At 40.9% G+C, this 23,649-nt stretch overlaps 3 protein-coding genes across 8 annotated transcripts; all 3 read right to left on the bottom strand.

Annotated features, from left to right (window-relative positions):
- Positions 1-1,084: 1,084 nt before the first annotated feature.
- Positions 1,085-3,866, bottom strand: LOC115756776 (protein IQ-DOMAIN 6). 2 transcript variants are annotated; one of them, XM_030696683.2, is made up of 5 exons: positions 3,375-3,866; positions 3,008-3,259; positions 2,272-2,499; positions 2,048-2,161; positions 1,085-1,941 (listed from the first exon to the last, which is right to left on the bottom strand). In XM_030696683.2, exons 1-5 carry the CDS (start codon positions 3,438-3,440, stop codon positions 1,237-1,239), a joined length of 1,365 nt encoding a protein of 454 aa, XP_030552543.1. In that variant the 5' UTR covers positions 3,441-3,866; the 3' UTR covers positions 1,085-1,236. The 2 variants fall into 2 exon arrangements, with proteins under 2 accessions (XP_030552543.1, XP_030552544.1); XM_030696684.2 differs by having other exon boundaries at positions 3,008-3,253; positions 3,375-3,864.
- A 2,471-nt stretch (positions 3,867-6,337) lies between these two features.
- On the bottom strand, positions 6,338-11,393 carry LOC115756778 (probable magnesium transporter NIPA9). 5 transcript variants are annotated; one of them, XM_048277705.1, is made up of 10 exons: positions 10,462-10,759; positions 10,336-10,378; positions 10,161-10,259; positions 9,777-9,906; positions 9,206-9,294; positions 8,489-8,554; positions 8,332-8,390; positions 7,779-7,899; positions 7,323-7,471; positions 6,338-6,838 (listed from the first exon to the last, which is right to left on the bottom strand). In XM_048277705.1, the coding sequence occupies exons 3-10, from the start codon at positions 10,209-10,211 to the stop codon at positions 6,619-6,621; spliced, it is 885 nt and encodes a 294-aa protein (XP_048133662.1). In that variant the 5' UTR covers positions 10,212-10,259; positions 10,336-10,378; positions 10,462-10,759; the 3' UTR covers positions 6,338-6,618. The 5 variants fall into 5 exon arrangements, with proteins under 5 accessions (XP_048133662.1, XP_048133660.1, XP_048133659.1 ...); XM_048277703.1 differs by lacking the exons at positions 10,336-10,378; positions 10,462-10,759 and adding an exon at positions 10,799-11,393 and having other exon boundaries at positions 6,338-6,797; XM_048277702.1 differs by lacking the exons at positions 10,336-10,378; positions 10,462-10,759 and adding an exon at positions 10,799-11,388.
- A 2,077-nt stretch (positions 11,394-13,470) lies between these two features.
- Positions 13,471-15,054, bottom strand: LOC115756780. Its single transcript, XM_030696694.2, has 2 exons — positions 14,431-15,054; positions 13,471-14,004 (listed from the first exon to the last, which is right to left on the bottom strand). The coding sequence occupies exons 1-2, from the start codon at positions 14,778-14,780 to the stop codon at positions 13,983-13,985; spliced, it is 372 nt and encodes a 123-aa protein (XP_030552554.1). The 5' UTR covers positions 14,781-15,054; the 3' UTR covers positions 13,471-13,982.
- Positions 15,055-23,649: the final 8,595 nt, after the last annotated feature.

The raw sequence follows: 23,649 nt of genomic DNA on the forward strand, positions 1-23,649 counted from the left end.
CGGACCCCGCCACTCTAGGAACCACGTGGCCCGAGCCTTCGCACGAACCACGTGGCACAACTCTCGGCTTGGAGCGGGCGGGCCAGCGAGAAGCAGCACCAGACCCGGCCCAAAGGATCCGAGCCCATGTTCCACCACAGTAATGCCCCCACTCGGGTCACAAGCTCCCGTGACTGAGCTCGGCAAACTAAACGCACCAGCACGCGGTTTATAAACTAAACGCAGTGTGCGAGAAGTCCCGATGTGGGACATGCGGAGCTTCTTCTCCAAAGCATTTTCCTCCGACGAAGCACGAAACAAAATGAGAGAGCGGCTGCGTCGTCGGCCAAAGGAGACACATGACAATGAGGGACGTCCAGTCGTTTAATGATTTTTCCTCTTCGCGAACATGGTAAAGGATGTGACGAAAAGGTAGCATCGGGGCAAGAATTTGTCTCGTGAAAAAAGCTTTGCGGCATAAATGGAGGAGGAGGAGAAGTGTTTAGTCTTTCATTCTGAAGTGGAGTTGCCAACCATCACGTGGACTTTTACGCTCTCTCCGGTTTCGGTCTTACATCTTAACTCAGCTCCACTCGGGTTCTAGCTCGTAGTGCGCAGATGCTGATGATTCTTTCATGATGAAACTCGAGGGAAAAAATGAAGTTATCTGCAACAATCAGATGCCCCTGCAAAATGGAGTCGCAGCCGATGGCATGGATTCCCGTCTGATTCAAGCAGAGGCCCAGCAAAACTTCTCTTTACACGACATGCTAACGTACCAAATAATCCTCGACACTCGAGAACCATAAAACTGTCTGCATTGTAGATTGCTGGAGTCTTAACTCAGACTGCACCGGTTTCGCCATTCTTGGCTGGATTGATGGCAAGGCTCTCTCAAAGTAGCCGCCATGGCCTGAGCAGAAGATGAAACACGTACCTGCAACTCGGGACCTCGAGCTTCCCCAAGAGGGAGTTGAATACGAAGGAGAAACACATTTCGTTTTAGGATGCTGAACTTAGATGATTTTTAAATGTGAACCTGGGGGGACTATCCCTTGAGTGACGAGCATCACCTCCAAATCCAATGCTGCAACCTCTAGGAATCTCAGTTTGCTTTGTGCTTAATCTTCAAATGCGAAAAAATTACAGGAAGAACTGTCTACAGGTCAATTTAAACTCTTTGAAACCAACAAGTTGTTGAACTTACATTACCCACAAATGAAAACCAAAAGGCACGAAGGACAACTACATGAATCTCTAATAGTACAAGCAATTCTCCCTCTCCATCACTTTCAAATTCCTATCCAACCTGGTCGTCTGATTAAGTGGCCTCGAGAAATTCATCATTGAGGGCTTGCAACCAGCACTGCTTTTGAAATCCCCATTGCCACATAACCCTGCTGTAAGTGCGAGAAACTGAAACTCATCCATGGATTGTCTCTGTACCCTCCTCGACAGATGACTTCCAGTCTTCTGCTTTGCCTTGGTAGATTCGGTCAAGTTCATGTAACTTGGCTTCCCATAGCTACCACCATCCATTTTGTCCGATGTCAAGCCATTGTTTCCTGAAGCCAGGGTCATAGGCGTACAGAATGAAGACGAAGGCGAGCTCTCATCATAGAGGTAGTCGGAACTCGGGCTCGAGGATGACCGAGTGGCACGTCCAGCTAGGGGAGGCTTTGCGGAAATTCTAGTGGTCATGTTATTCTTCCGAACTTTAACACAAGGTGGTTCGGAAGATTTTGATTGTGCGCCCAGAGGAGAATCTGAGAAAGTCTTCGTAGCGGCAGTTGTTTCCAAGGCTTCGGAATTGGATTGCTCCATCAATCTGGTCTCCCATGGCTTGGCTGACATCCACCGTTCTAACCAGCTCCAATTCCAGCTGTTTTTGTCAAACTCATAAGACTTGAGAGCAGGCACTGACCCAAGTGATCTGGAATTTGAATCGCCATTTGATTTCCACTGCCCCATGTGCAAGCATTATCGAAGAATTACTCAGCCGGCTTATGCCAAAGATTAGGTTGCGATAATAAGAGATTAAAATGTCATCAAACCTTGATCTACGTACCTTTTGAGCAAGGGCGTATGCAATTGCTCTCTCTCTTTTGAAAGCTCCTTCTTGCCTCATTTGTAACTTTGCTTTGACATCTTCGAGTGTTCCCTTACTGTCACACCACCCTTCCTGAAAATTAAAGATGCCATAATTTTGACTTCTAAGTTCATGAAGTTTCTTGAATTGAACAAACAATCATGATCATCTCAGGCATATACATGCTTTCGGATATTTAATACCTCAGCTTGTTTTAAGAGATCAGCCTTGCTTCGATGCTCATCAAGAATCCGTTGCACCGCTTGGCCCTCAATGGACATTCGGACACGGCGTGCCCTCACTCGGGCCTGGACTCGAACAAGAGCCTGCATGCATCTCAGTGTTACAGCCGCCTGCTTCCTCACTTGCCTCCCACGAACTAAAGCTTGAAGTCTCACGATTCCTTTCAAGGCCTTCAATGCCCTTCTGGCCTGCATTTCACTTGCACATAAATCTATGAGAAAAGAACCCCTTTCCAGATGGATATCCAAATTCTGATTCCTAGTAAACATTATCAATCTTACTCCAACATAATCTTATCTGAAAGCTCATTACAACCTTCTCCATTCTCAAGCATCATATTAAATACTCAATTCAAGTTTCAACAATCAACTATTGCTGCTCTGTCGTCTATAGAGGGCAAAAACGTAACAGCAACCCAAGCGCAACAAAACCGGCTGCTTTAAAACCAAACCACATCATTTCGCATTCTCACAAAATGGGTGCACAAAATATAGAGAACTGTAGCATAATGATTCAGGAAAAGTTACAAGTTTTACGACTAAACCAATAGTTTCCGATCACAGAATGCAAATATGAATCAGCTAAAGTCAGGGGACTAAGTCAAAAGACCATCTCCACAGTTTTTCCAACATCAAGCATCACAATATGAAGAGATTAAAACACTTTCAAGAAGAGAACCATGACCGACCCACTCACCAAGAATCCGCGGAAAGCGGTCTGAATCCTAATGGCAGCCCATTCCTGCCTCACAACCCTGAAGTCCTTAGGAGGAGCTCGAATAACAGTTGCCATCGCAGCAGAAAAGGCACTAGCAAGTGGTGATGAACCCCTGTTAGATCCCTCAGATGCTGCGTAGTGTTTCTCTTTGAATGTACTCCATGAAGACCCCAGATCTCCTGATGAGCCCCTCCATAGCTTCCATTTCTTTCCCTTAGAGCTTCCCTTTTGCTGTAGAGAGAGAGAGAGAGAGTGGATGAGCTTAGGCCTATAAAACAGTGTGCAGTAGCAAGATCGAAGATTTCAAAGTTGCAAACTTTTCTCAAGGGTGATGATTGAGACTTACATGGTCTTCTTTCTCGGGTTTCTTGTGAGCTATAAGAGCTTTCACCCATTTGCCTGAAGCACCCATTTGTGCAGAAACGCTAACTTCAGAAAAGAGCTTGCAACACCTCAAAGATCAAAACTTTCTTTTGGTAATATGATCTTCCACCCCGACAATGGCGACAAGAGCTCACATGGAGGGAAGAGGAGGTCTCGCTATGCAATAAAATGACTTGAAAGATCTCAAGAACCCAGTTTCAGACTGGAAACTCAAGTGACAGACAAGATGTGAAGCAGCAGTCAAAAGGGTGACAGCAGAAAGAGAAGAAAAAGAAGAAGATGGGCAATAAAGAGAGAGTTGAGAGTCGAGACGAGAATTGAGTAACTATGAAGCTCCACAAAAAGCAAAGATTGCCCTTGGAGAAGAGAAAAGTAGATGGTGGCACATTTAAATCAGAGAGAGAGAGAGAGAGAGGGTTTAGTTCCAGAAGTGCTGGCTTTAGGGGGTCTTGGTCGTGGGTTGGTTTTGTGCAGCGTGCAGAGAATCAGGCCAGGCCAGTACAATGGTCCGAAATCCAACGAGCCCTTCGTGGGGTGCGATGGGTTTTGAAATTCAAAAAGCAACAAATGGAGACAAAGAAAAGCATCGTCCCGCTCGAATCCATAGCCAACGCCTTGTGCTTCTGCATTATTTTTCTGTCTCGGCATCTGAAAACTTGAACACTGTACTCGGTGGAAACAAAATTTCTTGTTTAAAGTTTGCTATTATTGAAGAAGCCCACGTCCTACTGGGAGGAAAGACAAAAATATGGCAAGGAAAGGTTAATTTCTGTTCATGAAAAGGCACGTCCCGTTTGGAAAAGAGAACAAAAAGAAGGGGACAAGGAAATCTCTCGAGTCAGTGCTGTCAAAGATCTGGGTGTCTTGCTTGAACGAGGGAAGAGGAGGAGGGGCCTCATGACTTTTGGTTGCACGATCTCGCCTTGTCAAAACTTTTGGAGCCCTTTCAAATTTTGAGCGAGATGATCGGAAACAGTGTGTTGTTTTGACCTTTTCTATTCCTGCGAGCAAGGAATGACGTTTGTTGATGACTTGAGTCTTCCATCCATTATCAGAATTCGATCTATACGCAATGATCATAGCGCATACTCTTGTTACGATTTAATAAGTAACGAGATAGAATGTCCGTGAAAAGTGAAAACAACTTGAAAGTTATTTTTGATAGAATCCGAATTCGTGACTCTGCTTTCAAAAGCGGAGTTTGATGTCAGAACTGCCGTTACTTGTGCGTGATTTCGAGTCATTCTAACTACGGGAAGGATTATGGACTGTTTCTAATGGAATGACTCGTTCTGTTATTCTTATTGGTACAATAAAGTAAAATGCTTCAAACATTATTCTCGACAAAAATACGGTAGAACTACGTTCCTATACCATATCGACACTTTAATGCTCTGTCTATATGTGAAGTTTACTTACATGGGAACACTTAATACGTTGAATTGACGGTCAAATATGTCCATTTACATTCTCTCTCGATTATGCATTTGCGACAGTCTTCTTATCAGTAGTATAATGTTTTAGCACTCGGGTCGGGTGTAATTCTTCTTTTATCAGTGTCATTAACACAGAAATGGAAAAAACCTGTTGAATCACAGGAATCCAAGGAAGAAATTCGGCACGATGCAACTCCATATTTTAAATCATCGTCTGTCTAACAGAACATCTATCCGAAGATCGGGTGTCTCCTGTCGTGGACCGTGCCAAGAAAGGGACAAGAGAGAGGTGAAAACTTTCAAACACCCGGGTGCAAATTATGTTGTCGTCCCTCGTGATTACATATAAAAGAAAAAAACGGTTTGGATCTTCTACGTCTGTCAGGCGTTGACGCCTTGGGCTTTCTGCTCTCCCCCTTTGGTTTTGTCACCATCCCTTGGTGTTAACACTATTTAATATGGGAGATGGTCCTGACTCCTGACATACCCAACTGAAAATCTTTCAAGAATTCCATCAAAATTCGACAATAATTTCAAGCACCTAACGTACAGAACTCCATATGGACTTGGTATGAAATTCAGTCGATAACAAAATGGGAAGAGGGCGACTTGACATCGACCGGGCCAGGGAAAAGTAGTGTTAAAGGAGAGCGTGGAGCGACATTTCAAACCACGATGAGAGAAGAAGACAATCTGTGTTTGGTGGCCTTCACAAACTCCCATGCCAACACCAATGTGCTATTAGGACTGTACTCGGAATCAGCATCACATACTTCAGTAGTCTTTCTTAATTACCTAATCCCATTGAAGTCGGCTTGAAATCCACGGGGGTTTCGGTGATTTGGGCAGTCTCGGGAAGTTAGTTAGCACATACCGGTAGTCGGTGCAGAGGGACATCGCGATTGCATCTATTTTAGGCGCAGAACCATGGAAGATCCGACCTAGATGACGGTCCGATAGATGGGAAAAGGATCTTGGCATGAATGATTCACCTACTATGAAATCTGCTGATCAACTCAATGGTTCAGTTACTTGATGACACGCATCACGCATGCCCTTTCTGGGGACCAACTCCACTTACATCAAGCCATAGCGAAGGGAAGACAGAGGCCAGCTCAGAAAGGAGCCCCTTCGCACATGCATGCAGCTCTCTGAAAGAGTCAAAATGGCACCCTCTATGGCCTTTTCCTGAGCTTGAAATGGATGTATCAGTTGAAAGGATGGTCCATTGTTCATTTACACCTGCAATACTTGTAACTCAGGGCACCGCATATTTTTCTTGGAGACCCCTGTCCACCCCATAACTTCACTTATGCAAAGGGAACAACTACTCTTTCAAGAGGAAGTGTGAAATCGAGCTCACGTATTTGTAGGGCAAGTTGCTAAAGAAAATAACTAACCTCTTTTGTCGGTTCACCATGCGATTGCCAATGTTAGACTAGCCGACGGCGATGGGGCTATTGCTAGCTAATGTAGCGCAAGATTTTCGAGATAAACTTCCATATTCACAGAAAGAATCTCTTAGAGTCAATAATATCTGACAAATGTAATCGGAACAGAAAGTTGTGGTACTCTGGCAAAGATGAGGTGAGTTCTCTCAAAGAAGGAATGGACTCTGATATTTCATGCCCTCCAGGAAAATGGATAGGCAATGGACTATAACTGTACACCCTACCCCTTCAAAAGAATAAGCACCAAACAGATCATGCACAAGAATGTGAGCGAGACTTATGGCGTCTAACGTTGAACTGTGCTAACTCTGTATTAGCTTCAAGCCTTCTCTTTAGAAGGCGAAGATATCAGATGGTGCAATGTGGCTGCATGGATGACAGCACTTGGACTGGTATCTTTGGCATGGACAGACCCTGACCGTTTCAGGCCAGAGTTTCGACCAACTCCACTTGGGACAAGTTGTCGGAATCTCCGCGGGAGGAGTCGAACCAGCCGTGCTGAGCTCACAAGCAAAACCACACCTACAATGATGAGCATCCTGCGCAAGGAAATTTAACTAAGGAACATCATCGATGCTGCAATGCATTGGTAACCTCAATCAGCAGTTCAAACCGCCCAACTAATAAGTATTGCCAAAGAAAGAAAGCAAAAGCACCAGACTGTAGACTTTTTTTTTTTTTGGGTCATACACGGACTATAGACTTAACTCGCTCATGGCCAAACCCCCTGAATTTTACACTCTTCCTAACATTTGTATAAAAGATCATCCATTCATGGATATGTTACCTCATGCAGTGTCTACATACAAAAATAAGATTGCACTTTCTTTCTCGCAATAGTTTCTTAACCAAATTGAAACCGGCTTTTAGAAAAAGCAAATCCTATGATGCTCATGTACTTCAATTTACCAGATTGGAGAAAGGAACACATTGTGGTGAGCTCACACAACTTAAAATCAAGGGTCAAAACACACGTTACATATATGATGTGTTCTTCCGTAAATCAGAGGTGCCTCCACTTACCATCCAAGCAAAAGCAAAAGTCGTGCCGCTGGTGCTGAAGGCAACTTCTCACCCAGTACCAACATGCCGGCTAGCACACCACTTACAATTGATGCCACTGCAGCACATGTAGATACAACAATTGCCCTCCCATGCTTTAAACCACGAGTCTATTGAAAAGAACACCATTTCACTCGTTCAGACAAGTATAATGAAATAACACCCACTCTATGCAGGTTCACCACAGAGAATATGCAAGCACAGAAAATTCTAAAAAATTACATCCATATTGACCCAATATCCAATAATAGCTCAAAAGAGGAAAAACCTATTCATCTTTGTCATAAAATAACTTCAAAAAGTACAGTGTGATTAAGGTATCAACTAGAGTAACAGCAAATCCTACTTCTTGACAAGCTATAGAATGAGGTCAACACCATATGAAATGTCCCCCATATCGGCAGGTTAAACACATACCTGGTAGAAAAATCCTGTACCGCTGCAAGACATGCTGATACCGATGCATAAAGGAACCAGCATCCTAGAGAAACCTTGCTCCATGAAAAGAAACCCCATCTTTGATACAACAGAAGACATCCTGCAACCAGAGGTTCCTTTCATGATTTTGTTTTCCAAAACGAAAAAGAAAGAAGAGAAGCAAATTTAAATGATAAGACATAATTTCCTTTCTGAACTTATTTTGCTTCTGAACGGGTTTAAAGTCCAAACTTAGTTCTTCTTTTAACGCATTAAAGCTCCATGTTGATGTTAAACAGTGTAGCATTCCAATGTTTCATAGTTGTCCAATATGACTTCATCAATGAGGAGGTGTTAAGTCGATTAAACTCAAATCAATTAGTCTCCAAATCAGTGGCGAGTATATCAATCGACAAAGGAAACTGCAGACCTTTGGTAGATTTGCCCTACGCACAATCTTTTGTGCAATAGATGGATGATCAGATATGAATAAATTGTTAGTGAAGCAAAAGGAACGGAATTCGTAAGTGCTGAGGTCAATATAGATTAATACCCAAACAAAATGCCAGATTCCAAGCCATAAATAATTTCTTCAACAACTTCATATTCCATCTGCTCCACAATACAGAGTCATGAGAGACGTTGAGTTTCAGATGCCTAGTAGCACTCAGTGAAAAAGCACACTTATGAGAACTTCAAATCGTGTGAACCCGTCTTACCATCTCCTGCTCCCTGCGATGTCGTCTGAAAATGCGAAGCCACATATTGAGCAGTACCTTTCAATATAATTCAGTTAGGTTTTCCACAATGGAAATTAATTGAGATATGTATTACAGAAGAGGCATGCCTAATCAGGCAGCCCAAAATAGTAAACAATTAATGTAGTTATTAGTATCTTTTCATGAGGGATCCCAGTACATCCGATCAATAGCATCAACTGAATCATATTATCCTGTTATCATAAGGAAAAAGAGTAGGGAGGGGTGTCGCCACAGAATATTCAGGATATCCTACACATTTCAATTACTAACTTCAGCAGCTAAATAAATTCCGTTAGATAAATCAGCATATTAACATCCAACCTCTTCTCTTTTAATGTTATGTTTTGACTGATCTGGGAAGGCCCAGAAGTGCTTTCGAAATGGATGGGGCACATCTATGAAGCGAGAATCGTAGGCTTGTATGGATCCATGCATCACACTTACTTCTCTACAGTTTTATGTGTGTGAAAATGCAAAACACAAGTTAAAGTCTCAATGACTGACATAAGTACCAAACTCCGAAGTAATGGACCTGAAATAACAAATAAGTTCACATATTCGACATCAAGTAATATGTAACAAATTTGACACAGCCAAAAATGCCTAAATCTGTAATTATGCTGAAAAGACAAGCCAATTAAATGGTGCCTAGGATAGAATACCTACAAACAAGACTGCAACAATGAATGCTAGCCATGGCAAATGGAAAATCGATATTGCAGAAGCCACTTGCTCCTCACCTCCGGCCCCAACTCCTGCAAATAGAATCCACATGACAGGTGTAAATTTGCTAGTCATCAGAGCAAAGAACAAACATGCGTCTCTTAATTATCTAAAAAAACTTCAATGCTGCTGCGAATTAGTCCAGAATGATGTTATGAAAACTAGCTTTCGGTGGACAAGTAAGAATCAGATGAGAGCACTAATTCTGTAATTACATATAGTTATGTTTCTCTTTCATATCTTTTTCTCTTCTTGATTTTTGGCAGAAAAAATGAGAAGGCGTTGTAAAACTATGCTCATATCTAGGCAAAGAGCCGGGTCAGCCCTTGGGTGCCACAATGTACTCTTTTTTTTAATTTGGCAAGTTATGATCTACTAATTTTATTAACCAAGCATGCATACATCCAAAAATTCTATCTATAGACTATAAGCATCTCACCACTTCAAAGCAATCTTACCAGTATCAGCGACAATGATATGCATTATGAAAAGAAAGACAATCAACTCATGTTACCTATGGTACCCATTCCCGCAAATGTGATACCCATCCAGTCAACCGCATTCATGACTTCCTTCAAATAAAAATGAGAGAACACTGATAGAATAGCTAGTCCACAACCAGAAACCGGCTGAATAACAGATACCTGTAATCACAATATAGTAGCAAAATGAGCACATTCAACATTCTCTCACTTGTCTACATGCATGCACACACAAGCACAAGTGCCTCAGGCACATCACTGCAGGGACACAAACAAATTCAAGAAGTAAAAACAGGACAAAACTTGACTACAGAGTCGTTCATAGGTAAGTTGCCCCAACTCCAATATGGACTTAGAAGATTACTTGTGCAAGATAGGGACATTCACATGGAATGCTCACACAGACATCGACTTACAGGAGCCTGAGATAAAGCTATCAACATCAGGAATGCTCCAAGTATGTCCATCAAAAACCCAACAGCCCAATCTCTGTTGAGAGCATATGCCCTAATAACCTACAAAAAGGGAATAGCGTCAGCCGGCCATGAGCCAATGCTAACAAGAACTCAATGTCCTAGTCAAAAAGCTTACCCAAAGTTCCTAATTGTGCAGGAAATGCATCCTATAATTAAAAGATCGATAAGGGCATGTAAATATAGTACTTTTAACTTCTTTAACTGCCAGGGAAGTCATGGAAGTGGATTAAAATGTAAAGGTACCTATGCCATCGAGCGTCCCAATGAGACACAGCAATACTTTAGCATAGGAAAACAGCATAACAATTCAACAGAGTTGCCATTTCCTCAAATCCCAATAGAAACAACTCTGCCACCACCTCTAATCATACTAATGATCAACAAACATCGAAACTCGACAACCCATTTGCAAAATTCACACTTACATATAGGAATAACTACTGTCCTAAAAGCAAAGCTAGCTTTTCTCGGCGCAATATGCAATGCAACCCAGCTCAAAAATGATCTATACCAACAACATAATCGACCCAAGACCCGCGAATGAAGAAAGGCAAGGAACGGAAACAAGAAGGACCGACCTTGAGCTTGAAAGAGAGAGGGGGCAAAATGACGGTGCCCTTCTTTTGGAGAACCTTCCCGATGTTGTTGCCCGCGGTGGCCACCAACGTCAGACAAATCGCCTCCCACATCTTCCTTTCTCTCTCTTTCCCTCTCTCGAAAGCGACCCAGAATCAGAGAGAAGAAGAAGAAGGGAAATGGATTAGCAAGATCTGTTTTTTGGATTTGGAATCGGTAATATACCGTTTGGAGGTTCTGAGGCTGATTAAGTTTCACGTCATCTCCACTCTCGAGATTTTATATTTAGTGTCAGCCTGATCTGATGCACAACGAAGGCGCCTTAAAATGGTACGGCCAATTTCGGTTTACCCATTTATATAGTTTTTATATAAACAAAAAACAAAAAAAAAAAAATGCTTGGGTCATTTAATTTAACTGTGAATTTTTGTACATTTGCTTGTGTATTTGCAAGAGGATTGATAATTTCATATCGATTTTAACCATCATTATGAGCTTGAGGTTTTGGTTCAACAGAGATATGGTAAGTTAAAAACGGCAATTAGATATTTCAACTATCGTCATTTGATTTTAATTCAATTTAAAACGCTCAAGAATGTGTATAAAGATTAAATACATAAAGTAATATAACTCTTCGACCCCAAAAAAAAAAAGTAATATAACTCCTTTCCATTCCGATATAAAAAAAAAACTCCTTTCCATATTTTCTTGAAAATTGGAGACAGATTTATCCATAGTTAAGTTGAAAGGGAAGTCATACACAGAAGTAATAAGCTATTGCTTTTGACCGAACATCATTTAAATGGCAACCCTCTCTTCCTTAGGGGTGTGCAAAGGAATCAAAACCGCCCCAATTGCCCGGAATCCATAAGTACAAGTCCAGTTCCCGATTCCAAGTGTGGAATCGCCCATCCGCCCTCCTCGAACCGGACCCGTATATATAATATATTATTTATTTTATAATTTAAAAAAATAAAAAATATTACATCTCTAATTTGAAACTCGCTCGTCTTGTCTTAAACTCTCACACTCACCTCGATATCTCCATCTAGGTCTCTTGACTCACGGCCTCGACTCTCATCGACTCACTACCGTGCCTCCGACCATTCATCGCCTCCCTCTATCGCTCTTGATCGCCTCCTTTTGCTTGGTGGCATCGGTTCCATGGACTCACTAGAGAATTGGATCGGATTGGCGGTCCAGTTGTTGGTTTCAATTTTTTGGAGCCAGACTCTAACTCCTAGTTTCACCTCAAATTAGATATTTATAATTTTGTTTCTTTTGATCACCTCAAATTCCTACCATTTTTGTTCTATTTAAATTTATAGTTTGCTTTCTTTTTGTTCACCTCAAATTCCTCTCATTTTGTCCTATTTAAATTATAGTTTGCTTTTTTTTTTCAGGCGAAACTTCAATTAAATGAGAAATTTGGGTCATCTTCCTCAGGTGCCAACACATCTTAAGTGACTGGTTTCAAATCTCTTTATTATTATTTTTTTTTGTAGCTGAGCCTCGAATATTAGTTAATTTTGAGATGCTAGACAATTTAATTTCATTTACGAATATTAAGGTAGTGGTAACGTAATTACATGACCTATGAAAACAAAGTTGGTGACATGTTACTGAGGTTGGTCCAAGTCCAACTACAGCAGCTATTGCATTTATTTTGAGCATGAGAGTTCCTCAGTCTAGATCACATCAAATGACTGCTTATATAAATAGGCCTAAAAGTAGAAAAACTAAAGAATTTGGCCTTCATTGCTTGCAATCCGATTCCCATGTGTGGCATGGCAAGCATAGAAGCAGCAGCCATTGCTGCAATTGCTTCCTGCACTGTTACACCAATCAGGAGAGCGAGAGCCACAAGTACAGATGTTATGGTCCAAGAGTTGAAGATATCAAAGAATGAGATGAAATCGAAATGCATATCCCGCCTTTGCTTATACGAACAGTGACGATGTGCAACGTGTTGATCTTGGCAAAAGATTTGGCTAATGGCTATTGCAAGGTCGATCCCGTGTCCCTGCTTAAGAAACTTAACTGCTTCATTGGATAAGGGACTGCTAAATGTTGACCAACTCTATCAGAAACATGCCGGCAAATTGCGAGAAAGTTATGGAGGATATCTATGATCCAGTACAGCAAAAAAGACGAAGCAAGGCATGGGCCAGAGTGTCGCAGAATGATGCAACTGAGAGACGAGCTATGCTAATTCTGAGAATTGGTAACTGACTGTCTTAATTTCGGATAGTCATGGAATGTCTCAAGCAAGGACTCTTCCATTCTTGAGCCTTCAGGGTTATCTGCGTGTTGGTGTTCAACAAGCAGACATTAACCCCCAGATTTACTTCTTCACACTTCACAGTACTCACTGAGCAAACACACTTCAACAACAGCATCGAGCAGAGATCAAGATAATATTTCTCGCTTGTAGATTTCTTTGGCACAAGTGACTGGGAATTCAAAGCGCACGAGTGGCGCACAAACTGGTATATCGGATTACTCAGCAGCCTCCTTTCAGTAGAAGATAGCAAGATACAAGGAGGCATAGAGCAATTTCGGGTTTGCGATGAGTCTAGTCAAGCAATTGAGTCAATCCATGGTGGTGTCGATAAAAGAAGCAGATTGAGAGCCCGGCCATATGGAGCACTCAAACTTGCTACATCCTGCTGTATCAGTTTCAAAAGGCACATGGGATTCAAGACAGTTTTGAGGTTGGGAGAAAAGACTGCATAACTACATAGGGATGTATCATGTACCAAAATTGTCTAGTGTTTTACATTCTATTCACCAACGTGTGTGAGCAAAAGAGAAGAAACAGACATACATTAGCTGGAACACGTTCCACTATACTCGGCGAAACAAAAGAGGCAAAGAGCGCGATTCGATAATTTACCAGTATACACCAGACTTGATGACATGACACAATGTTCTCAGGAGGATACCCGGTTATAGCTAACTCTCCAAAAAGACAGACCTTGCTTATGATGAATCCCCCTGAACTTAATCAATAGTGTCCATCAGATAATTCAACGAAAACAAAAAGAATTTGTCCCTCGAGTTGCTGCGTGATAACTCACTTTGACAATTGGTAGACAGAAAACGCCGAGTTCGCGGACATCAATAGGTAATATTCACGAAGAGGTACACCGACTCACAATGAAGGATGTCGCAGCAGTCGTTAAACTACCTGAACGACAGTGACAACCTGAACAGGGAAATAGAGAACATATGAGGGACTTCCTAACCGCCATTCCACAGGGCAAGTCTAGCAAGAAACCAAAGACATCAACTGACCACAACAGCTCATTCTGCAGAAACTACAGGTTGAATCAAAAGGCATGAATTAAGTTGCTTATACCGAGTCTGCCGAAATAAGACACACATGCCAATAGATTTTAAGCCCCGGGAGACGATTGCAGACGATTGGATTACGAACTACCTGTGCTACTAATTAGAATTCGTGCCAATGTTCCAATTTATACACCCTAGACTCGTGAACAAATCCCTTTGGAAAATCAAAAACTCATCATAAACATATTACACAGCACCAAATTTTCAGACCAAAAAGGACCCGACAACACCCCAAAACATGAAATTTCCTCACCACCAACCATAAACCATCCGTGTGTACCTATCCTTAAGCCACCTGAAGCTCTTCCTGAAAGACCCTTTCACCTTGCCTTCAACCCCATACATCTTGTAGCTGGCCACCCTCTTCTTCCTCTGCAGCTCAGGGTCGGTGAAGCTCCACGACTTTGAGGTTGACCCAGACGTGCTCTTCCCTTTCTTCAACTTCAAGTCCCTGTTGAAGTTGTTGCTGCTGTAAGTGCCCCACATGTCTGTCTCTGCATATGATACACTGTAGCTCCTGAGGTCACCGCGCGGCTGTGGCGGTGGTGGTCCGTAGTACCGCTGCAGCTGCATCGTGTTGGGGCCTACATAGGACTTTGATCTGTCGTGACTGTAGCTGTAATCCGCCATGGATCACAAAACGAGACCGAAGCCTTGGTGGCGGTGGGGTGAGGATTGATGGGTGTTGGGTCTCTGAGTCTTGGATCGTTTCTTGAAAAATTTGGGAGTCTGAGAAGGAAAATGGGGGAGAGAGAGAGAGAGAGAGGCAGAGAGAGACGATGGGGATGATACCGTGACGTGATGAAAGAAAATGTGGCGTACAACCAAGAAATTGACTTTTGAGCATGGCATGGCTGCCATAGGTTTGGATATTTCCTCTGACAAAAAAAATATTACATCTTGAAGTCCCTCTCTGCAGACTTGGGAGATGACTTGATGAATTGTTGATTATCTGGACATGCTAACCAATCCTGCTGATGGCTATTACTAATCTGTTCCTTGTTTTGGACCAAGTCGTAGGAGGCATCTGGAATATACTATGCTGTTCAAACTTCATTCGTTCAAGCAAATGAAACAAGCATGGAAAGAGAAACCTCTCTAATTGGTGATTAGATAGCCAGATGCAAACTATATCTAATAGAAGGTCAAAGTTATGATATTTTTCTCGATATAGGAAACACGATATTTTAAAAACTCTAACACTCCTCCTCGTGTTTACTAAGCATGGACAAGGACATATTTAATATATAAAACCCCTAATATTATATTTTGATACCAATATTGGGTGACTTTTGACTTTTCTCATCCTAAAAATTAGCTCAAAAGATAAAACTTTTTCTCATATTTATAAACCAACCATCGCCTTTTCCACGACAGATATGGGACAACCCCAACAATCTACCTCTCACACATTGGGCCTTGGATGGGAGCCGCAATAATTCATGTCTCTTTCATGTGATTGTTGGGTCCAGACTTGGTGGTAACATTGGCTATAATATCATAAAAGAACAAAGGTATTTGGTTCTTGATCTCAACGTATAATTGTTGAGATGATTTTCAATATATAAAGATATTACAAATTATTACATATGGAGATAATACAAAAGAGACCATCATTTTATAAAAGTCAGCAATCCTTTGATTTTAGAGATTGATTTTGATTGATATCTTCAAATTCTTCTTCCTTAATTGATAAATCGGTGTCTTTATGAGTAATATCCATTTAAAAAAAAATGGTGAAATGCATAATCTTCTCTGTACAACGATTGATTTGGATGGACAGCTGTCCCGCATAGAATTTCCTCCACGTGTCTTAAAAGGTTTTGATACATAAGTGTATTTTTCAACATAGTTAAACGAAAAATTTGTCATTTATGAATTGCTCGATCAAAATGCTATAATTAAGGTTAATCAAATGGTTGGTGTAACTTAAAAAGACATATTCTCTGTCATCAAGCTAGACTAGGTGACAGGACAAGCTTCACCAATGGGGGACAAGTCTCTCTTTAACTAAGGGAAATAGAGTGCATTAGCTGTAGGGATGACAGCTACAAATGCACCTCAATCAAGACTAATCTCCTTGTCCACATAGTGTAGCACGATTGTCTATCTTCACGTGCACTACCTACCCATATCATTAAATAATTGGAATCCAGAAATTGAAAGTCCAATTTCATTAAACGTGACTTTATAATGGTAGCTCTAGTCTAAACTTTTTTATTTTCCGTCAATGAATTGAGCCGCTCAAATTTTACCACGTCATAACATGGGCGAACCGTAGCTCTCCGACCTTGACCAACAAGAAATTTAGGAGTTGGAATCGCAGACGAAAAATTAAAAATTCAGTCGACCAAGGTTCGTGATTCTATCTGGAATAGGAACAACATAATGGAAGAAAGCACATTGCATGCAGAATTTGCACAAAGAACTCCTTGCATGTAATTTGGCCCAAGGACAAAGCCCGAACACTTGCACATCAGGCCCGATATCAGTAAGCCCATTATCTTATGGGCCTCAAGGCCCGTCTTAGAATGACGTCACCAAACCGCCAGAGATTTCCTTCATTCCTCTTCGTGCATTGTGCTCGGTGTAAAAACAAAATCGCTCTACTAAAACTTGATCTAAGCGAAACAAAAGTCGGGGAATTTCTTTGTATCCCTCTTTTATCCTAGTCATTTTCATGACGACCAAACGCAATCTGAAAGGAGAAAAGCAAACGTTCGTGTCATGATATTGATTATTTGAAATGAAACAAAGTCGAACTTTATGAACCTTGAGCTATTTTGAATTTAGTTTTGCCCCATTTGGCCTTTATTCTCCATATTTCTAAATTTCAATGTATCTTTTGATTTATAAGTAATGTGAGATTATGGGAGACTAAAGGAGATTATGGTTGTGATTAAAAACAAAATGCAATGGGTGCTCGTGATCGCCGAAAACTCGATGGTTTCAAATAGAAATATGCTTATGTGATAGTTTTTTTTTTAATCTAATGTGAGATTAACATCATGTTGTAAGTTATAAAAATTAAATAAGAAATAATTATAAATTATCGTGGGGTCCATTCATTCAAGAATTTATTACCGATAATATGTTGTTATTCTCATGATCACCCAAAGACTATTATGCTAGCAAAGTCCTTTCAAATATTAAAGTCCAACCGACGATAATCGGCAGTCAATTGAAGTATCAAATTTGACTTCGAATCAAAAGTAAATAGATTATTATATGCCATAAAACCTCAAGGGCGGTTCGATGGATGGCGCATAGCCGGTATATGCAGAGATTATAGAGGTGCGATTATCACGGGTTTCGCTAGATCGGTGAAGGTCTCCTCTGTATCTCAAATTGAAACTCTAGCCGTCCTCGAAGCTCTTCAAGTTGTAGCCTTGAACGAAGATAGAACTATTAGTAGGGGTGATTGGTTCCCGGTCTGATCCGGTTTCCGTCAAGAATCGAAAACCGGACCGATGGTCCCAGTTCTCATTTTTCGGAACCGGGGATCCGACCGGCCACCATGGGAATCGGAAACCAATAACATGACAAATTTTTGCACGTGCCCGGAATAGAGAGCATATTTTCCTTTTTTAGGATTCATCGCTATTTCTTTACTCTGCTTTTAGCTTTTTGGATGTGATTTGATTACTCGTCAAGATTTTTCCCTTCTTAGTGACGGAAGAAGGCAATCACAAAATAGCAAAAGAAAGAAGCAAACCCTAAACAATAAACATTACGGTTGCTTTTTTTTTTTTTTTAAATTCGACATGTCCGGTGCGGGCGGTCCAATTCGGTCCTATGTCCCCTGGAACCGGAACCGGACCACCTAGCCATTGGTTCCAATATTAAGAACCGGGAATGGGACCGGACCCATTTAAAATCAGAAACTGGACCACCGGTCCGAGCGGTTCCCGGTTCGGGTGGTCCGATTTGCTCACCCCTAACTATTAGAGTTACTTTGGAGTCTGATTGTGTAGATCTTGTGGAAGCTTTGATAAGCGAGTCCGCAGATCAATTTACTTGGGAGGACCGGCCACTTTGGGCTGTCTCAAGCTCCCGAAGGCCCACCCCTTTATCTGCAAAGCCCATTGGCCGCGGGCTTCAAACGCAGTTGCTGATTGGATCGCAAAGAACCAATGACTTGGCTCTCTTCCTCAAAGCTGGTTTTTTGCTCCCCCACAACTCTTTGGTTTCTTTTATGCTTAGATTCACCCTGTTTGGGTTTTTCTAGAACTTCTTCGCAAGCTAAAAAAAAATTGTCAATCGACCCTAAAAAAAGAAAAAAACCTCAAAGGCTTTGTAGAATTTGAACTACTAAAATAACGCGTAGAAAGTAGATTGGGAACAACTAGGGGCATTACATTAAACTTTATTGTAGCAGAACAGATGAGTTATACTCTTGGATGCCATACTCACTCAGATGACTGAAATTGAACATAAACTTCTTAATAAAGATGATTAAAGTGCGAAGAGAATGCAAAAAGCTTACAAAATATGATTGGCAAGAACAAAGACAAGTGTTAGAACCAAATCGATCTATTACGAATGATCTTCCCATCTTTAGAATATGATGTCTTGTCTGCTTTTGAATGCTTGGATTGATGCTCTGTTGATTGATAGTTGTGTATTGTCTGCGCTTGTCGATGCTTAGATTGCTCCTCTACCTTTCCATTGCAAGAATTTACAACTGCTTTGACTTGCATGATACTTTAGGAATGATTCGTACCGATTCTTTAGCCACAGTTATCCCTCGTTCGATGAACTCCTACGTAGGCTTCGAGTCAATCGATCATGGCCACGTGTTATGTACTCCACTGAAACTCTGCTTATTAAAAACTCATTATCGATGAGCTCATCATGCATTCCATCCATGGGCCTTATAGGTCAATTATACGTTTTAACCTTCACGATCGATGAGATTACGTCGCATTCATCAATTAGGCCCTATGAGTGAAGCGTACTTGTTATAGCTTATTTAGGGCTACAACTTCTTGTGTTTGGATCTAGAATTTGAGCCCCCAATAGAGAAGAAAATCCTTTAAACTAGGAAACCTTCCTTTGGGGAGAGTGCTTTGACCCGACTTTGTAGAAGATTTGACTTTAAATTCTTAACAAATTCCAACAAGAGTCGAACATGCAACAATAATTTGTATGCCATGGTTTAATTAACTACTTGACTAAGTGGAGTGAGTAATGGTACTTCTTGCATGCATTGATACCATTCTCTTATACTTTCATCTATTATGTCATGCACTCCATTATTGTTTATGAATAGGGACTTATTTATGTACGTTGAGAGATTTTGCGGGATCATTTTCAACTGCTTTAAAAATATAAACTATTAGATGATGGCGTGATTCATTATTTAAATATGATACTCCCCCTTACGCGTAGACTTGACTTTAGCCTTAGCCTAAAGCGTTGAAAATGCAACTAAAGATTTGAACTCGGGACATTTGAACTCGGGACCTTTAGTTCTAATATATATGAGATTTTGTGGAACCACTACTAACTTGTACTAAAAGTTTAAACAATTATATAAATGCGTGATTTATTGTGTAAGCATTCTAACATTGGTGTTTTGTACTTTACTGAGTTTTATTTCCTTGGCCAACGTGTGTGTGTGTGTGTTTTTTTGTTCTTCTGACAACATATTTGGATTTATCTATGCATGCCCCAATTATGGTCCTAAACATGGCCTTAAAAGGTTTCATCTAAACTCTAAAATATAAAACTTGGGAGGTACTCATTACAGATGAAGAAAAGAAAAATATTTTCTCCGAACTTCAGGATAGCGATGGAGAAAGTAAACTCCATGTCAACTTCGATTGATTACCACCGGGTAAGCAGGTATAGTAATCTCTCACGCCTAGGGTGAGTTATCGGGATTTCGATTCCTGCGTAGCTGGCCTGTGTTTCGCACATTATTTATTAACCAACTTGCTGGCTACATACCTCCGTTAACAAGCAAAACATTTTGTCTACTGCGAATGCACCTCTCGGACCAAAAAGACAAAAGAGCCACAACGACAATAATCCAATCAATGCCCTTGAATATTTTATGAAAATGACCATTCCAATCAAATTGGCAAGACCTGATTTCTTTCATATAAAAAAAAAGTGTGGTTAGGGTTAAGCCAACAAGAGACTCATCCCCACGATGCCACGTGGACACTTACTGTGCGAAGGTCATGCCGTCCTCAAGAGAGGCCCATTCTTGGCCAGTCGCCAAAAGTGAAAGGAGAAAGAAGAGGATAGGGGGAGGGAAGAAGATGCCAATGACGCCATGATCACCGCACCAGAGGTTTGGACAAAGCTTAAAGATGCTGCAATGGCCGAAGCAAGAAGATCAGATGCTCATATCTATCAATCATTTCAATTTCTTGAGCAACGCAAGAGTGTGTGTGTGTGTGGGTGTTGTTGCTCCTTTTTGAGCAAAACAAATCTAGTGATGGTAAGCAAGCATAAGATCTATTCAGAATAAGAAAATTCCCATGGCGATTGAGGCAGCGCAAGGTCTTCCACATCGTTCCTCCACTACAGAAAAGGAGAAACCCTAGATCTTCTATTATATGAATCACATGCTTCTATCATATCCACTTTGCTAAAGGAAAGTTGCTTCTGTGCATCTTAGCGGGACCTTGCAACTGGGATTTTTGAAACCCGACAATGTAACAGTATAATAGTGCAATCTCAACTGCAAGTGTTTTTTTTTTCTTTTTGGTCTAAAAGACAGTACTTTCATTCACTTAGCAAAGTTTGAGAAACAACCCGAAGTAACATTAAAACATAACAAATCCCAAAGGATGGAGGGGGGTATAGACAGCCAATTAGAAGAGAGGTAACCTAATCTATGAGCCTTAACTAGCCAATCTGCACAAGAGTTAGCTTCGTGAGGAGAGAAAAAAAATACAAACTTCCTTAAGCTGAATGGGCTTGATCCGCCAATAACGCCACGAGTGATAAGTTGTCGCTGAATATATCCGCAAGTGTTATTAATGATAAAAAATATTTAGCAATCATAGCGGGATTCACCTTTGATCTTATACCTAGCATTCCACCACTATACTATCACACTGTCATGTTGATAAGACCCTTTGCAATTAACACATACCGACATTGTTCAACATGCTTATTTGAGTGGTGTTTATCAAATGAGACGAGTGCATATTGAGGGTCGATAACCACTTTAATCACCGTAATTTTCAAGAGGTAAAATGATGCAAGAAACAAACTCTCGATATTTGTATTTTCTTTGGGAAAAAGAACAATAGAAGTATTATAACTTTTGTACAACATTAACTTTAGTATCCACTCTTTTCGCCGGATCAATTCAATGCCACGTTAAAAAAAAAATCACTTAAATGTCTCCGGTGTCAAAATCCAGCAAGCAAAAAATGTTATGCGGCATTGCTGATTAAATTAACGTGACTTTTTAATTAAATATTGAATATTACGTGAATTTTATTTTTTATATAAAAAAACGTCCACGTATGCTAAGAATAAGAAAGACGCCGCACAGTAAAGGAACTCTCTCTCTCTCTCTCTCTCTCTCTCTGTGTTCTGACTCGCTTGCTCGCTCCGTCCACAAGCAGGCGCCAACTCGAGAACTCACTCGCAGGCAAAGACATCAAAGCCGTAGAAGTAGAACCCGAAACCAGTAGGAGCACGAGGCCCAGGACGAGCAGATTCTTCACCATTGACGGACTGTCACTTCACACCGAAGCTCCAGAACAGAAGATTTAAGCTTGAGCTCATAACATTGGGGAAACGCCCTAATTAGGACATGGGTATATGGTGTGGGGAGGCCCTTCACCAGAAGTGAAGCAAAAGATAGAGAAGAAAGAGGTGAAAACCTTGCACAACTTGAAAAACTTTGCCCAAATCTCACTTGCTCGCCTCTGTTGTTAGACCTGAAAATTTTTGCATTTTGTGGAAACCAACTTGAGCCGCCTGTAGGGCTTCTGCTCTTTATTGCGAGATTCAACTCTTAATTTTGCCCCAAATTGCCTAGTCCGAATTAGGGTGTGGAGAAGAGGAAAAATCCCTTGATTTGTCCTAATTAGGGTTTAAATTTGAGGCAAACATGTTGAGCGACGTCGTATAAGGCTATTGGTGCTGACTCGGAGTACCGACAAGCCACATTGATCCGATACAACGATAAAACATTGGCACGTCGAATTTTGACATTAAAGTAAGCGCCTTATGAAAGTTATGGCATTTCCGTGTTTTTTTTTTCCTAGTTCTCTTTATTCGTTAGATCTACTGTACTAAAGTGGGCTGATTGCGTGATGACGATGGACGAAAGGACGCAATTACTAGCAATGAAGCCTAGTGCGGCTGGTCGATCACCTTAATTCCTAGCTTTACGACTTCAAGCATCAAATTCTGAGGACAAAAATACATATGCTGGGATTGTGTGGGGAATTTAGGAAAGACAAAACGTCCCACGAAAGCCACGCGTTGGCTGTGATTGGTAGAACAACAAGTCAAAGATTCTTATGCTCCAACTAGCACAACTTAAGTTAATTGGTCTAATTATGAGAAAGCATATATACTTTAAGCAGCTTTAGTTAGCGCCGAATTGTATCCGTTTGCTTGAACTAAGGGTTCATGTACGTGTTATACTTCCATTGGAGCCTTTCACCTTTGCTTTAGAAGGTGGGGAGAGATGATTTGATTAATTGATTGATGCTCCCAACATATCCAAAAGCTATGTTCTGTTCCTTCAAGAAGGGGAAAATCCATTTCTTTATGTTGCATCTTTCTTGTAATAGCCATTCAAAGGAAGGAGGGCACAATCTGTTGAGAAAAAGCTCGATTCCCAGATTGCAAAAGATGGGTCTCTTTCCATTTTGGTGCCCCATTAAATGATTCAATTTACATTTCTTGAGGAAATATGTTTGGGGGGACCCTGAGTAAAAAGCTGCTTCTAGAAAGAGGTTTTGGGTTTTCCCTTTCAAAGAGAAAAAAATGATATTATTTTTAGGTATTTAATAGCATTCAGATTCATTTTACAAAAAAAAAAAAAAGATTATATATGAGTATATATTTCTGAGAGCAGAGATGATTTTATTTTTATCTGTTCTATCTCTAACTCTCCTTTCTCTGACTTTTGCTTATATCTTAATAGAGCGCGGGAGTCGAACTCCGTATCTATGTCCCCCTCCCCCCCAAATCCATTTACTAGCAAGACTGCATTCTTATTGGCAAGAATAGAGATGTTCAATATGAAAGTCAAAGTGAAAGTTTAAACGCTTAAAGTAAATATAACTGGAAAATTATAAAAAAAAAGTCCTAAATCTATCACAATTGTGCCAATTTAGTCTTCAATTTTTTTTTCAATTGAGTCCTGAACCTTTTTCATTTGTACCAATTGAGTCCATCCGGGCAATGCTAACGTGGACTTCGGTCGACCCGGTGTGGCGTTGTCGGTCTTCGCATGGCACTTCGCCGTTGACGTGGCAATTTTTAATAATATTTTAGGCTTTATTTTTTTTTT

Source organism: Rhodamnia argentea, chromosome 4 (genome assembly GCF_020921035.1).
Source record: "Rhodamnia argentea isolate NSW1041297 chromosome 4, ASM2092103v1, whole genome shotgun sequence".
Taxonomy (NCBI): Eukaryota; Viridiplantae; Streptophyta; class Magnoliopsida; order Myrtales; family Myrtaceae; genus Rhodamnia; species Rhodamnia argentea.

Bases quoted from the DNA above. Each gene is read 5' to 3' on its own strand.
- LOC115756778 (XM_048277702.1), bottom strand. From the start codon at position 10,909: ATGTGGGAGGCGATTTGTCTGACGTTGGTGGCCACCGCGGGCAACAAC. The intron at 7,900-8,331 runs GTATTAATCTAT...CTCTGGTTGCAG, and splicing joins GAATCTGGCATTTTGTTTGG to GATGTCTTCTGTTGTATCAA. The intron at 7,472-7,778 runs GTATGTGTTTAA...TCTTTTCAATAG, and splicing joins GTACAGGATTTTTCTACCAG to ACTCGTGGTTTAAAGCATGG.
- LOC115756780 (XM_030696694.2), bottom strand. From the start codon at position 14,780: ATGGCGGATTACAGCTACAGTCACGACAGATCAAAGTCCTATGTAGGC. The intron at 14,005-14,430 runs GTACACACGGAT...TTCCCTGTTCAG, and splicing joins TTCAGGTGGCTTAAGGATAG to GTTGTCACTGTCGTTCAGGT.
- LOC115756776 (XM_030696683.2), bottom strand. From the start codon at position 3,440: ATGGGTGCTTCAGGCAAATGGGTGAAAGCTCTTATAGCTCACAAGAAA. The intron at 2,162-2,271 runs GTATTAAATATC...TTTAATTTTCAG, and splicing joins ATCTCTTAAAACAAGCTGAG to GAAGGGTGGTGTGACAGTAA. The intron at 1,942-2,047 runs GTACGTAGATCA...CACATGGGGCAG, and splicing joins CATACGCCCTTGCTCAAAAG to TGGAAATCAAATGGCGATTC.